The following is a 15,880-nucleotide window of genomic DNA, read 5'->3' as shown; positions in this document are numbered from 1 at the left end:
GTTTCGGCTCCCGGGCCTCCTCCTACCCTCGGCCCCCTCCTCCCGCGACTCACCCCTCCCGCCCACTTCCAACCACCGCCTCCGGCCGGCCGAGGGAGAGAGGGAGTGGAGCCGAGAGAGAGGGAGCGCGACAGGGAGGGAGGGGACGGTGCCTTGGCTGACTTTTTTTTTAAAAGGAGGGTGGGGGTGGGGGGGGTGATTGCCGGTCGTTTGTTGTGGCTGTTAAATTTTAAACTGCCATGCACTCGGCTTCCAGTATGCTGGGAGCGGTGAAGATGGAAGGGCACGAGCCGTCCGACTGGAGCAGCTACTACGCGGAGCCCGAGGTAGGCACTCGCCTTGGCCGCGGGAAGCGGGGTGGTGGCGTCCGCTCTCGGCCCCAACCTGGGGACCGCTTCCCTGGCCGGCCCCCGCCCCCACCCCAGCCGCTCTGGGCAGCCGCCTTTCCCACCCTCCTCCGACTCAAATGGGTCTCTTTTTTATACGACACACTGTTAGCCTTGAGATAATATTAACTTTGTGATCAAATATTGACTTGCGGCGCCTCCAAATCCTCTTCGCGGCCGAGCCACGCACTATCCTAACAGAGTTGTGTTTGGCAGCGCGCGGCTGGGGAGGGGTGGGAGGTCGGCCGATGAGGGGGTGGGGAGCTGGAGAGGAAGGAGTTGGGGGCTGAGGAAGAGAAAAAGGGTCGAGGACTAGGCCGACTAAGAGGAAGAAAGTTTGTGGCTGCAGAGCCCAGCCGCGTGTAGTTCAGTTCCCGGTCCCCTCCCTGTGCCTCCACTCCATGCCTCCGGCTGGCCCCAGACTCCGCGCAGGTACCGCGTTTCGGTTCCCCTGGGGCCCAGGATGGGGTCCCGGGAGGAAGGCTGAACGGCGAGGACCCTGGGATCGTCTCCGCTGGAGGCCACCCCGGCGCCCTGTGCCGTGTCCCACAGGTCGCTGGCCAGGGTCGGAGGCGGCGTCCGGGGCCGCGGCGCCCGCTCGGTATGCTGGCTTGAGAGTCGGGGAGACTGGGGCGGGGAGATGCACTGTGGGTGCCTGGCTTCGGGTGCTCCCGGGGACTCCTGTTTTAGAATCTGAACAGAGCGCAAGAGGGCGAGGATGCAGCCACGGGCGCAGAGCGGCAGCCCCCGTGTCACCTCCCCGAGGGCGATCGCGGCGCGCCCCGAGTGAAATGGACGCGGGGCCGGGGCCGGGCGAGGGCAAGACTGCCCAGAGGCCTCCCTGGAGGCGGGGGCCTGGGCTAGCCGGGTGGGCGGGGGGTCAGGCCGGGCGCGCTCCAGCCGCGGTGCTAACGCTGTGCGCCTCCCTCCGGGCTCTGTCCTCAGGGCTACTCCTCGGTGAGCAACATGAACGCCGGCCTGGGGATGAACGGCATGAACACGTACATGAGCATGTCGGCGGCCGCCATGGGCAGCGGCTCGGGCAACATGAGCGCCGGCTCCATGAACATGTCGTCGTACGTGGGCACGGGCATGAGCCCGTCCCTGGCCGGCATGTCCCCCGGGGCGGGCGCCATGACCGGCATGGGCGGCTCGGCCGGGGCGGCCGGCGTGGCAGGCATGGGGCCGCACCTGAGCCCGAGCCTGAGCCCGCTCGGGGGGCAGGCGGCCGGGGCCATGGGCGGCCTGGCGCCCTACGCGAACATGAACTCCATGAGCCCCATGTACGGGCAGGCGGGCCTGAGCCGCGCTCGCGACCCCAAGACATACCGGCGCAGCTACACGCACGCCAAGCCGCCCTACTCGTACATCTCGCTCATCACCATGGCCATCCAGCAGAGCCCCAACAAGATGCTGACGCTGAGCGAGATCTACCAGTGGATCATGGACCTCTTCCCCTTCTACCGGCAGAACCAGCAGCGCTGGCAGAACTCCATCCGCCACTCGCTGTCCTTCAACGACTGCTTCCTCAAAGTGCCCCGCTCGCCCGACAAGCCCGGTAAGGGCTCCTTCTGGACCCTGCACCCCGACTCGGGCAACATGTTCGAGAACGGCTGCTACCTGCGCCGCCAGAAGCGCTTCAAGTGCGAGAAGCAACTGGCCCTGAAGGAGGCCGCGGGCGCCGCGGGCGGCGGCAAGAAGGCGGCCGCCGGGGCCCAGGCCTCGCAAGGTCAGCTCGGGGAGGCCGCCGGACCGGCCTCGGAGACTCCGGCGGGCACCGAGTCGCCCCACTCGAGCGCCTCGCCGTGTCAGGAGCACAAGCGAGGGGGTCTCGGGGAGCTGAAGGGGACGCCGGCCTCGGCACTGAGCCCCCCGGAGCCGGCGCCCTCGCCCGGGCAGCAGCAGCAGGCCGCGGCCCACCTGCTGGGCCCTCCGCATCATCCGGGCCTGCCGCCCGAGGCCCACCTGAAGCCGGAGCACCACTACGCCTTCAACCACCCCTTCTCCATCAACAACCTCATGTCCTCGGAGCAGCAGCACCACCACAGCCATCACCACCACCAGCCCCACAAAATGGACCTCAAGGCTTATGAACAGGTGATGCACTACCCCGGCTACGGGTCCCCCATGCCGGGAAGCCTGGCCATGGGCCCGGTCACGAACAAAGCGGGCCTGGACACCTCGCCCCTGGCCGCAGACACTTCCTACTACCAGGGGGTGTACTCCAGGCCCATTATGAACTCCTCTTAAGAAGACGGCAGTGACCCGGGTTAGCCCGGACCCAGACTGGCAGAGACAGGAAATGGGGTGGAGACTCTTGAGATAGGGGTGCTAGAAAGACAGGAGGGAGAAGAACTCATCACCCCCCCAACCCTCACAGAGGTCTCCCCTCACCCTCTGCAGCCCTTCCCTCCCTCACATGGGCCACACTGAGGTCTATCATCCTATATAAGGAAGGAAAGGGAAAGAGATAAAGTCAAAAGAAGAAAAAAAGAAAAGCCTCTGTTTCCACTACTGTGTAGACGCCTGCTTCTTTAAGCACCTGCGAATTCTGACTTTCTGTTGTTGTGGTTCCTCTCCATTGCTGTCGTTGCGGGGAAGTCTTACTTTATTAAAAAAACAAAAACAAAAAAACAAAAACAAAACAAAAAAGAAAAAAACACAAACTTTTGTGAGTGACAGTGTAAAACTATGTAGTTTTAACAGAAAACAGAGTTGTACTATTGTTTAAAAAAGAGGGGAAAAATGATGTAAGGGTCTGTTGTAAATGACCAAGAAAAAAAAAAGCATTCCCATTCTTGATACGGTGAAATTCAGGTCTCGAGTCTGATTAATTTATGGTTTCCACGTGCTTTATTTATGGCATATATATGTGTGTTCTGACTGCAAGGACCAGAGTTCCACAAATCTATATTAAAGTGTTATTGACAGTTTTTTGTTTTGAATCTTCAAGATTTCTTTTCCTTTGCCTGATTTAAAGAAATAAACAGATCTGGGAATTATTTAAATAATGAAGGAGGGAGGTCCTGGCTGGTTGCAGGTTTTATTTTATTCTGGGGGAGGTGGTTGCTGTTTTATCAATATTTTATTATTAACATTTTCAGATAAGGTAAAGTTGAATGAATTTTACAGTAAACAGACACATACCCATTGCTCGGATCCTACAGTTCTCATTTCACTATACTTGTTATATTGCATATCTGTCCACCTACCCACACCTCCAGTGGTCCACTTCTTTTATTTTCCTAGATGCATTTCAAAGTAAATTTCAGAGTTCAGTACACTTCCTCCTAAACACTTCAGCAAAGACATCATTAATGGAACTTAACATGGTTCAAGGTTGCTTTTTGAATTTTGAGTTTAACTTTACACACAATGAAACTCACAGATCCCAGGCGAACCATTCTGGGGACTGTGGGGTTGATGCAGGTTTCTCTCCAAAGCCTGGAGAAAACCACACATCATGTTCGTGTTTTCCAACTGTGCCATGTGAAGGTGCAATGTTATTGACATCTCTTGGACCCTGGGGCTGGCTGCTCTGGCAAGAAGCCTGGCTATTCCATGTTTTTTGTATTTCCAATTCTAGGCCTCCCTTCAAGGCAGGGAGCCCAGATTGGACCTGTAAATTCCTGGTGCAGCCCTTTGTCTTTTCATTGCTGCTTCTCTGCACCCATTCACCCTTCCGTGGAACTGGAACTCTGCCTGGGTTCGACAGCCTCAGGCCTCTGTCTACACTCCACCCCCCTCATCCCACTCTCCACCTTCACTTAGGTGTTCTGCACAACCTTGGTAGAACTTGCTGCAGCCCAGGAGTAGTGAGGCTTCTGGAAACATATGTTTGAGCATCTGGTCTGGAGAGACAAAAGACTTTCTCCTGGAAGTGATTTTAAAGGAATCTAGGGGTCTGGATGGAAATCTTTTAAAATAGGTATATTGGGGGATGAGGCAGAGGTAAGAGGGGGTCCTGCACCGCTGGCCAGGTGCCCCTTGCCAGGGGTGGGATCCCAGGGTCAGCAGGTTTTCTCCCTCCCCCCTCCCCCCAAACTCTGAGGCCCTGCCAGGCAGCTTCTTAGCCAGGTTGGTAAGCCAGCATTACAGGGCCAAGGGGATGAGTGGGTATCTTGTGATCCTTAAAGGAAAACCCAAAAGTTTAAAGAAAGACCCAAAGTAAATTCTTACAAATCATACTGCCTCTCTCGGCAGCAGACAGCCTAGCGGCCCTAAATCCGCGGCCAACCGAAGTGGAAACCTCAGAGGCCAAGCAGGGCCCAGCTTTGTAAAGTGGGCTCTGTCTTGGCTTTGCCCAGGGCATGTGCTGGCCTGCAAGCTGGCTGGGAGAGAGCAGGAGCCAATGGGTTCACGGGACCCGGCAGACTTGAGGCCATCCAGGGCACAGCTAGCTTGCGATGGGTGAGAATCTCTGCAGAGTCGGAGGCCAAAAGTTTTGGCTTCAGGTTTCTAAGCCCAGGCTCCTGTGTCCTGGACTAGATCTTTGGGCTTCTCGATCACCCAGACTTGGAGTGTCCCAGCTTCACCCCAAGCCTGGATACCACCTCTCCGCAGGCCCTCTGCCACCGGCCCTCTGCCACCTTGCGGAGTCTCTCTCTCTACTCCTCAAACTCTGGCCTTCCCACGCGCTTGAGGGGGGGTTGTCCTCGCCTCCGCCTCCAGTCTCCAAATCCCTTTTTAACGTGCCACATTGTCCTGAAGAACACAAGGAAGAGAAATTGCGGAGGGGGGTGGGGGGGATCCGGAGGTCGCAGCCAGCAATCAGGGCCGTCTCTCCCCCTGGCAAGGACACACACGTCGTGAGCCCAGCCTGAAATGTGTTTCATTATCACATAAAAGGCTCCCGTGGCGAAGGATCCCAGAGGCAGGGCCGGGGGCTGAGTGCGGGACAAAGAAGGCTGAAAGCGCTGCCCTAACCTGCTATGTTTCCTATCGCACGCCCATTGTGCGAGGGTCGTTTTAAACTACTTAGCGCGCCCCCCTCCACTGATCCCGGCCGATAAGATATAGTTCTGTCCGAATACATAAAAAGGATGTCGGGGAGCCGGCGGCTCCGGAGGCTTTTCTGCGTGTCCAGAGTCTTTCACACCCCCCAACCCTCCCGCCCCAGCCCCTCCCCCCGCCGGGCCCCCAGCTTGCTAGCGCTCAGACCGCCCTCCGCCCGCGTCCCCCAACTCTGCGTGGTAGGGTGCAGCGTTTCTTTTTCCCTCCCTCTCCCTCTCCTTTTCTTCCCCTTCCCCGCGCCATCCGCGCGCGGGTTTAAGCAACCGTGATCTGTGAATAAACAGTCAGTAAACAACCGAAAAAAACATTCTAGATCCGAATTCCAGGAGGGTAAACTTTCCATGCCACGTCACACTTCAGCAAATTTGCACAGATATTATATTGCCTCCCGCTCCTTTATTATTCTTTTTTTTTCTTTTTTTGCCAGGATCCCATTGTACTTAACTGAATTTTATAACGCTGATCGATATCTTGGTAAAATATTCATTTTTAAACTAGCGGGCAGTGAAATCTTTGCTTTGTGTGCTAAAGTCAACAGTCGCTCGGTTTGAGCTCAAATAAATGCGGGGATGCCTCGGCTCGGAGCAGTCGGCCGCCACCCTCCGCGCGCTGGACGCTCCGCCGCCGCCGCCGCCGCCCTCCCGCCGTACCGCAGGTAGGGAGCGCGCCCCCTCGGGGGCCGCGCCCGGGTCCCCGCCGAGCGTGCGCCCCCCACTCCCGTCCGCGCGCCTCCCCTCCCTCAGCCAGCCCCTCGCCCTTCCCGGGCTCCGATGCCTGGGGGGCGGGGAGGGGGCGAGAAGCTAAGTCAGAGAGCCCCCGGAGTTGGGGAGGTGGCCTTTTTGCGGGGGATTCTCAGGATGCTCGGTGTGGGAGGACGAGGGGTCTAGGGGCTACACATCCAGACTGCATCTGGGCCCTGAGCACAGTTGAACATTTTGGTGGGGCCCGAAGCGACGGGAAGCCGCCACAGGCCCCTGCAGCCGCTCTGGGCTGGGGATTCGATCACAGGGTCGCGTGTCACCCTGGGACAGTGGGGAGGCGGGGGCCGGCCTTGACCTCAGAGCCTGGGGTGGGGGCAGCGGGAGAAGGAGTGCTGGGACTGGGAGGCTGCAGAGCGAGGCCCGAACGTGGGTGCGCACGGGTTCGAGTCCCATCTCGCAGGTTCCAGGAAGCCCCGAGGCCCAGGCGGCGGTGGGGGTCCCGCCGTCCGGCAGGCGAGGAGGGGCAGCGTCTTTCCGAGCGGCCGGGGAACCCTGCGTTCTCGCCGCGAGAGCCTTGGGGCCACGAGCCGGGTCCAGGAGGGAAAGGCCGAACCCGTGGGGCCTTTCCTCACCCAGTCCCCCTGCGCTGGCCCAGGGCACCGGGTTTGGAGAATCGGACATATCGACCGCATCTGTCCGCCGCCTGCGGGATGGCGCCGGCTCGGAAAACTAGGGGTTCCGAGGCTGCCAGTTGATATCGCATGACCCTCGGCTTTCGAGAGCAGGGTAGGAAAAGGTTTCTTTCCTCTGAGGTCTACCAGGTGCCCCTTCCCCCCTGGGGGTTTGCTTTCCACGGCCGGGTGTCCGGCTTGTGACAGGCCCGCGCCGGTTCCATCAGTTTGGTATTTCGCCAGGACGTAAGTGGCGCTGGGTCCCGGGCCACCAAAGTTGCCCGCCACCCCAACTGGAAAGTTCTTCCCATCCGCGCCGTAGTCACCCAGATCTCGAACCCCAAAGGGTAGGAATCGTTCCCGGTAACTGACAGGGTCAGCTTTGTGGGCACCTCCATGTGTGGGGACCCTGGGCGCCCGTTCCCTCCTTCCCCAGAGCCCGGGGCAGCGCGCGCCTTTGTCCACCGCGCCCGAGGCCGGCCCCGCCGCCTTCCAAGCCCAAGCTCCGGTTCCTGTGGCTGGTTATCTTCCCTGAACGAGATGGCCCGCCTGCGGGACACACGCGAGGCTAATCGTTTTTAAATAATTAATGCCTCCCCGTTCCGCTGGTAATGCGCGGCCTCGAATCCGTCAATTACTTGTCATTAGACGGTGTCGCCCCACGGCCTTCCCTCGGGCCTTTGATGGCGCCGGTCACCGCGCCCGGCCCACTCCACGGCCGAATGAAAAGGTGCCCGGCCTTTGAGAGCCGGTGCGGAGTAGCCGCGGCCCTTCATTCAGTGCGAGTTTTGAAAGAAAGACCCTCGCTGAAGAGATGTAATCTTCCAAATGGCCAATTTAAACGCCTGATGTTTATCTCCCGCTCTCCGGGCTTTATAGCAGAGAAGCGGGTCCTCGGTGCTTTGGGGGCCTTTTAATGTGGGGGTGGGGCGGGGAGAAGCAAGAGATAACACTTAATAGGGCGCGGGGGTGGGGTGTTTGCTCAAGAAGGTACCTGGAGGGACCTTGGGGTAACTGGTTTTCTCTGGGGCAGCGCACCCTTCTGAACATCAGGGGTCTGGAGGTCCTCTCCGCTTGGGGCGGAAGTCTCCGAGAAAGAATCTTCTGAACTGTGTAGCCCCAAACTGTCCGGAGAAAGCAACAGGGCCTTTAAAGGCAGGAATCTTCACCCTGCGCCAGGGGGTAGGAAGGAAACCTTCTCTGAGTCCCCCACTCACCCCCACCGTGGACCTAACCTTGTGCGTCGGGCTAGTATCCACAGACTTACAGGCACTGAGTCCGGCCACAGACAAGAGACATCACCCCCCCTACACCCACCCCTGCTGCCACCAGCCCTACAGATGAGCAAGGTTTCAGACCCTAAATGCCCCTGCTGGGCCAGGGACCTGGTGGACACCAGCGCCAGCCACAGCACCATGGCAACCCAGGCCGCCCATCAGTTGGTGGAGTGTAATTATAAAAACGAAAACGAAAACACAAGAAAAAACCCTCCAAAAGTTTGCTGCTCCATGTAATTACTTATCTGCTGCTTCCTTCCCCCGTCAAATGCTGCTTTTACAGTAAACAGATATCTGAGGGTCTCAGAACCTTATATGCCCCTTTCGGAGTAAAAACAATGCACTGTGTCTACAGCCCCCCTTGACTGTAAAGCCAACTCGCTCTCGGCTTTACAGACATTAGACCACACATTTCTTATAGCCTCTACCCCCAGGACTGGGTATCCTCTGAGAAGAGGAGAAAAGAGAACGTGGAGTGGAAGAAAAGATCATGAAAAAAAAAAAAAAGAAAAAGAAAAAAAGAAAAGATCATGAGGAAGGTGAGAGAAACTATTTTAAAGTGGAGGGGAAAGGCTAACTGGCACAGGCCGGCGTGCCTGGCCACCTATGCCACCCGCCCAGGGGGGTCCTGGACTGCTCCTGAGGCCACATCCTTTCTTGGCAGCCACAATAATTGGGATTTTTTTTTTTTTTTTTGAGAAATTCCTTTTTGATGAGATGCACCGGATATGGGCAGGATGTTACAGGCACCTCCAGAGACAAGCAAACAAAAATTGCATGGAATAGATGGTGTCCCCAGTGGTGCTCGGTGGGGTCCCCAGCTCCTGGTGGGCTGCTTCTCCCTTAGACAAAACTCCCTGGGAGCGTGTTACCGCCAGCACTCCAGGGGTTGCCTCGGAAGCCTAAATCCTGGGGCATCTTCCCCATTCTGTTCACAGCCTTCCTGACCACTCTCGCATCCTTTCTCTCCTTTCTTCTTTAAAACAATCATGTGTGTCCCCCCTCACCCCCTCCCGCCATTGTATTTGTTGATGACCTAACACGCTCACACCAAAAGCCACACACAGAAAACCAACAACGTGGGATGGGAGGGGAGACCAATTATGAGTGAGGCTAACAAGCGGGGAACACCCAAGTTGAGGCCGACTGTCTCCTGGGAGACTGATGGAGGCTTATTTTACAAGCTGTCATTCCGCCCTGGTCCCTATTGCCAGACTGGAGGTGATTCCTGTTCTCCCCTCCCCCAGCCCCTGCACCCTTGGGGCCTGTTCCAGATTCTTTGTATATCCTCTGCAGAAGGTACAGAGCACAGGGTGGTTTCACAAGCACATCTTCACAACAGTGTCCTTAGTTTTTACATTAGTGGCTGTTCCTCAGAGCTCCGAGCTCACTGACAACAAAACATGGACTGGTCAGATGTCTTGTTATACATGTCACCCCTCCCCACCAGGTTCCCATGAGAAGGCAATGACTTACCCTTCACACATACCTCTCTCTCTCTCTGAAAAGAAGGTGGGGAATTTTACTGACCTATAAACACAACTAATAGCTGAGATGCTGAAAAAATCAACACAAATTAAGTTGCATTCATTCATGTAAAACTAGAGGTTCTCACGTCTCATTAGGGCAAGTGTTTGGGATTGAACTCTCTTGGAGCTAACTGGAGGCGCTGATGTTCCCTGCGATGCCAGGATACTACACCCGCAAGGCCATATTGATTTAACTTAAACACATCAAATGATCTGAGAGGGAAAACATAGATGCATGAGGGGAAAATACTGGGGTGTGATGCAGATGAAAACTTTGGAATCAGAATTGTTTGCTGGGTTTTAGTTCTACTTGCTTAAGTAGTTCCACTTCTGCTCACTTAAATGGTTAGGACTAGACTTTCTTCCTAAGTAAAGCAGCTTTTCCATGGTTTCACTTTTTTGAAAAAAGTAAAACACAGGTTTTAAGAATAAGCAGCAACGTTTTTGGATCAAGCTTGGTCAAGACCACAGCAAATCAAAACTGGGCTGCACGTGTGTGAATTTTGACTTATTTCATTAAAATATGACCTCCATTAGTTCTTTCTGTTTTCACAAAGCAGACATAGTTATATAATGGATTTTGTTGAAATTTCGGCTCACATAAAGAAAAGCATACAATTCTTAATTTGAAGACTTGGGTGTTCTAAGTGCGTTACTTAAAAATAGAAAACAATCTTGGGAAGTGTTTGGCGGAGAGGGCTTGGGAGGTGCTAAGGTGTGAAGTGGGAGCTAGGGGCCTGGGGAGGGCAGATGCCAATGAAATGACATTTTCTGTGAAGGACCAGGGTGGAATGTCAGCCAGGGCAGGACCTGGATCACAAGGGGCTCTGTATGGAGGCCAGAGGCATCTTTAGCAGAGAAATCAGGATGCCAACATGTGTACACTCTGCTCTAAAAGATACGGTCCTTTGCTGGAGCTTCTTGCTTCTAAAACCCAATCTAAGAAATTTAAAATAAACAAGACCAATTCCACTATGTATCTTCTATTCAGTCTGCAATTCTGAGCTACACTAAACTGAGCTGTCTACACACAGAAAGAAGTTGCAACTTCAACAACTCTCTGGCAGAGAAAACTTACCCTCTACCCAGAAAAAATGAGTCCATTTGGGGGCAAAACTTTTGCCCTTCTTTCTACCATCTTAGTGTTTCTCCCACCCCCTGCCCCAGCCACTCCTCCTCTTTTCTTTATCACAACTGTGTTCCATCCATGACCACTCAGTGAGGTCCCCTCTGTGCCATGCACCACTCCAGGTGTGTTCATGAACATGACCTCATTTAAGATCCGCCCCCCCCCCCATTAGCTGTCAGAATTTGTGGGTGATGGGCCTGGCTGGAGAGAAATTAGAGAAAAGGCTCCAATCTCAGAGCTCAGCCTTGAATTCAAGTCTTTCACCTCTGTGTTCTTTCAACTTTTCCTGGCTTCATATGACCTGGGCACAGACCTCCCTGATTCTAATGTGGTTGGGAGCCTGCCTTTGACAGGACGTCCAAGTTTTCAAAGTGAGTTGCTGATGGTAAGTGGGGTTGAGGCGGGGCAGAGACCTCAATGTTAGAAGAAGGCTGGGAAGAAACAAGAAACTCTCAGGAAGATCAGGCTTGGGCACTTCTTGGAAGGATGGTGGAGACCCTGCCCACTCTCCTAGAAGGGGTCAGGGTGGGTTATGTCTGGGGTCAGTCTGACTTCTCTTTTTCTCTCTTGAGGTTAGAATTCCCATGCGACCATGGCCCCAAAGCGGGCCAGAGGATCAGTCAGGCCTGAACCACGACTCCTCCCTGTTCAAGCTTCTGGGGCCAGCTGGCTAAGGCTGGAAAGGAGGAGACGGGCAGAGAGTCAGCAGCTAGATGGCTCTTGCATTGTGATTAGAAAGAGAAAACACCAGAGAAGAGGAAAATGTCAGGGGCAGAAACAATAGCCTGACATATGGGCTTAAAATAACCTGTGTACGAGGTGCCGCCTGTCAGCTTTACTCCTTACCAGGGAATTTGGATCAGGGGCCAGGAATTCCTGAGAGCCTCTCGCCTCTGACCTCCCTCTGACCCGCACCTGGTGGCCCGACGGCCCAGGTGACAGCACAGCTGGAGTGCACACACTGACCACAGCTGGGTCCCTGCAAGCCCTAGCCCAACACAGCTGCAAGAGCAGCAAGGCCCCCACAGCCATCTTCCCCCATGTATATACAAATGCAGATGTGGGTAAACACCTGCCCCTAGGTTTGGCCCTGAATGGGATGCTGGCCCTGGTGGATCAGCCTGCTTCCATCACAGAGGGAGACTGAGACCCAGCACTCAGTAGACCTGCAGTCTGGGGGAAGGGCACCACCCCAGCAGATCTGCACATGGGCACACAGGTGTGCAAGCCAAGGATGGCTAACACCTGCTTGTGCCAGGCCCTCCTTTTCTTTTCTACTTACTGGAGGACTGGTTCCCTGGACTGTCCAGTTTAGTGGTGTAGAATGTCCTGCAGACTGAGCCCCTCCCCTTTTGGAATTTCAGGGGATGCTCTGGGCAACTGGGTCCTAAGGGCAGCTCCACACACAACAATGTCTCAGGCATGGGCTGACCAACCCTTGGAAGTGAATGGAGTTCTGGATTAAACCAGACTCCCCGTTCCAAACTGATAATGGAGGCGTTAGACTGAAGTGGGGAGAAGGACACAGTTACTACAGTCAGACTAGGCACCGAGCCTTCTAGAGACGGCAGGAGACTGGAGAATGCAATCTTGGGACCTGTCTGGGGGTGAGCAGGGGGCGGGAATCTGATCTGCATTTTATCCTCTTTCCACTTTAATTGCCACTCCCCTCCAACCAGCAGAGTTTGCCAATTAAAGGCCAATCTCTCTTGATTTCTTTGCTTTAGAAGGACATTTCGATTCACCCAGGCAGACAATTAAATCCCCTTCTCTCCTCTCCCTTCCCAGAGCTCAGAACAAGATGCCTCCCTATCTCTTGCCAGCATCAAGCAGTGGGAAGCAGTTGATCTCAGGTGCTAACCTGCAGTTATCAGGATGCCAGACTCATTTAGGGGGCTCAGCTCTGGAACCCGAGGCGATCCCTTCATTGATCCTGGAAAGCGCTGTTTAGATTTTGCTTCTGCTCAGTAAACAACTAAAAGTAACTGCGGGATTTCTCCCTCGCATTCAGTGCAATCTCTCTCTCTCTCACACACACACACACTCCTCCCCTCCCTCAGGCTCCTATTATTCATGAAGGGACAGCCACACCACAGTCTTTTTATAGCATCCTCAGCTAACCTCCCCCCCAGCAGCTGGGTCTTTCAGGGGTGCTACTCCTTCCTCTGAGGACACAGCCTCCCAGTTCCTAAGTCTGTAGGGAAAGTTCCCTGCTGGGACTTGGGCCCCCTATTCTGCTGGCCCCCACCCACTAAGACATGCTCCAGGGATCTCCTTGGCCCATTCCTCCCTCCGCTACCCCACCCCAGGCCCGCTCAGGAGCCCCCCTCCATCTTTGGTCAGCCAGTGGCCAATGGGACCCAGCTGAACATAGTTAGGGGTTGCGGGGTGGGGGTGGGGTGGGGTGGAGGTTGAGGGGGTGGACGGTGGGGGGCTGGCGGGGGATGCTATCGCTGTCTGCACCTCCGGAGCACTGCTTCTGGATCGGCTGCCACAGTCCTGGACACAGACCTCTTTGGGGAGTACAAGCGAATGAAATTGGCAAACTTGCTCTGATGGTCAGTGCTTTTAGGTTTTTAGCAAGACCCCCATTTACTCCTCCGTTAGGAACAGAGAAGGAGAAAGAGGTTCCTACTGTCCGCAGTTTGCCATCCTCTGAGTAGACCATGTGTTTTAGTCGAATCCCCCTCACGAGCTCTTCTCCAGGAGGAGGTTTGCTCTGCTGTCATCCTCGGACATCGCACTCTGCCATCTATTTGTGTAAGATAAACAGAAAGACATAATTGCCAGTCATCCACAATAGGGAAGATTAGGACAAATCCTAAACAATGATCATTTTAAATTCAATAATTGAAAAAAAAAAACTCAAATGATAAAGGGGAGTTTTCCTGAAGGTGTTCAGTGCAGTCAGCCTCCTAGATGGTGTTTTCAACAAATTAAGGAACTTTCCTCTTTCAAAGTTGGTACCATTTCAAAAGAAATTCCTTTCTTGTTTGCTTAAACCCCTTTCGTACGATAAAAAAAATTTGCAAATGAGATTGGCTCAATACGGCTCTCCAAAATCAGCCAGCCTCAAGCAAAAAAGGTTTTTGAAACTCTCACCAATGTAATTTCTGGATCTGTTCTTTCCAAGATGCCAAAACTCTAATGTCTTTTAATTTTTTAAAGTCTCTAATAGTGTCCACGAGCTCTCCAATTAAAAAAAAATCCTACAAAATAAGACAAACATTCAAATCTGTAAATTTTTAGGATTTAAAATAGAAATAGCTTTCACAGTGTTGAGTGTTTCACAGTAATGGACATTAAGCAAATATATATATATTTTTTTCTTTTTCTTTAAATGAGCAACAGTTTCTGAAACTCAAGTGCTATTTTATTACATAAGTACCCCTGGACAGACCAATTAAGTATGTCATTTCTTTGCTACTTACCTCTTGTAGCACAATTTTGTGAAGGAATATAAAATTGGAGTTTTGACAGATTTATTACGTGCCCATCTATCTGTATATTTGATGAGGTTCACCTATCTCTTTGCGAGATGTATGGTGTATGGTGTACGGTGTGTGGGAGGATTGCTGTCTTCCCATGTTAGTCTTTGGTGTAGCTGTTCCCACGCAGGTCCCAGCATCCTAGTTCTAGGGTTACTAACAGTGGCATTTTGTTAAATATCACCTTTGATATGACTAAAGCTAATTACCCAATTTCACTTCATATTTTTCTCTAAATTTTATGTTTCACAAAACAGCTCAAGGGTGCTAATTAAACTTCTCCTTGCAAAGACTATCTCTTTGTATTTTTCAATGTTTGTCTTTCTAGCAATGAAATTTACATTGAAAGCATTTCTGCGGGAAGCGAATATATAGATCATTTCGGATTGCTTAAAACTGCTAATAAAATATTTTTAAATGTTTCTGGATGAAATTATAATAGATTCTATGTAGAATAGGAATTTGTTTGCTTTGCCTGCTTCCTTTGGGCCATATTTGTGCGAGGGTGGGGGTGGGGGCACTCCTGCGGAGCAGTTCAGCTATTTTTAATAGGTCACCCTTCTGGCGCCCGGGCGAAGCCGCGCTACGTTTCGGAAAATAATTCTGGAGAAACCCGCAGACATTATTGGGACGGGGTGTAACCTCCCCTGGCACTCGGAGGCAAGCGACATTCTGTTTGGTGCAGGGGGCGAAAAACACGACCTAACAGTGTTTACCTGTGTATTCAGCCATGAAATTGAATATTATCGAAGTTGAAAAAATGCAAATCAAATTAAAACCAGGGAAAATTGTCTTTGGAATTACAGCGGCCCGGAGCCCCCAAGTGTTTGCTTAAATTGAAGCGTTTAGAAAATGAAAAACCTCTAAATTGTCCCCTTCTGCGGCCCTGCTCCCCCACCCTGGAAGGAAATGTATTCCTTAATTCGACTTTTAATTCTACTACAAAGATACTGAGGCTCAGACAGCCATCATCCGCCCCTCACGCTGTAACATAACTTTTTCTTAAAAATTGTGTCTCCCTTTACCTAAGCGTTACTAACTTCGGGCCCGCTTCAGAAATCGAGAGGCCCCGCGGTCCTCTTCCCGAAGGGAGCCGCCAGCCGTTGGACCGGCTTCTGCTCCCTGCGAGCGGCGGGGACCCTCCGCCAGAGCCCAGCCGCCGCCCGCTCCGCGGGTCCGCGCCGCCTCCATCTCGGGTCCGCGGTCCCCGAGTCCGGCTTTCCCGCGCGAGCGCGGGCGGCGGAGATGCGCGCAGCACCCGAGAGGTGCGCGGCAGGGGGCTAGGTCTCGCCCCGCTCGGTGCTCATTTGGCCAGCATAGGACTTCGCAGGGTCTTGGTGGAGGAGCCAGAAAAAGGGGAGCGCTAGATAGATATTATTTCTAAATTAGCAGTGGTAGTAATAGCAATAATAAAAACAATAATGAGAATAATAAAAAGCAGCAGGCAGAGGGGCCGTCATTCCTGCCTTTTCCAAGTCCTGCAGCGCAGGGGACAGACCCCGGGCGGCCCACCCACCGACAGGCCAACCGCATCCGCAGGGGCCGGGGCTTTACTCCTCCCCTCCCCACCGTCCCATCTCTCTCCAGCCTCGGGGAGAAGCGGGAAGAAGCGCCGCTGGGGCCCCGCAGGTGCCGAGGGGGCCTAAATGGGCGGGAGACCGCAGGGCGCGCGGCGGCGGCGGGACG

The 15,880-nt window shown here is 53.9% G+C and overlaps 1 protein-coding gene and 1 long non-coding RNA gene across 3 annotated transcripts in view; both read left to right on the top strand.

The window, feature by feature from the left end:
- The first annotated feature begins 239 nt into the window (after window positions 1–239).
- FOXA2 (forkhead box A2) lies at window positions 240–2,841 on the top strand. Its single transcript, XM_057702852.1, has 2 exons — window positions 240–326; window positions 1,332–2,841. Exons 1-2 carry the CDS (start codon window positions 240–242, stop codon window positions 2,634–2,636), a joined length of 1,392 nt encoding a protein of 463 aa, XP_057558835.1. The 3' UTR covers window positions 2,637–2,841.
- A 4,912-nt stretch (window positions 2,842–7,753) lies between these two features.
- Window positions 7,754–15,880, top strand: part of LOC130834142 (uncharacterized) — a 41,155-nt gene continuing 33,028 nt past the window's right edge. For both annotated transcript variants that reach the window (XR_009048574.1, XR_009048573.1), the window contains exon 1: window positions 7,754–8,587. This is a non-coding gene — a long non-coding RNA (uncharacterized LOC130834142). The remainder of the gene's footprint in view (window positions 8,588–15,880) is intronic.

This window comes from Hippopotamus amphibius, chromosome 12 (assembly GCF_030028045.1).
Source record: "Hippopotamus amphibius kiboko isolate mHipAmp2 chromosome 12, mHipAmp2.hap2, whole genome shotgun sequence".
NCBI classification, from domain to species: domain Eukaryota; kingdom Metazoa; phylum Chordata; class Mammalia; order Artiodactyla; family Hippopotamidae; genus Hippopotamus; species Hippopotamus amphibius.
Note: the sequence above shows the minus strand (reverse complement) of the source record. Positions and strands in the feature narration are given on the sequence as shown.

Coding starts and splice junctions, on each gene's coding strand:
- FOXA2 (XM_057702852.1), top strand. CDS start 240: ATGCACTCGGCTTCCAGTATGCTGGGAGCGGTGAAGATGGAAGGGCAC. Junction 327..1,331: donor GCTACTACGCGGAGCCCGAG/GTAGGCACTCGC, acceptor CTCTGTCCTCAG/GGCTACTCCTCGGTGAGCAA.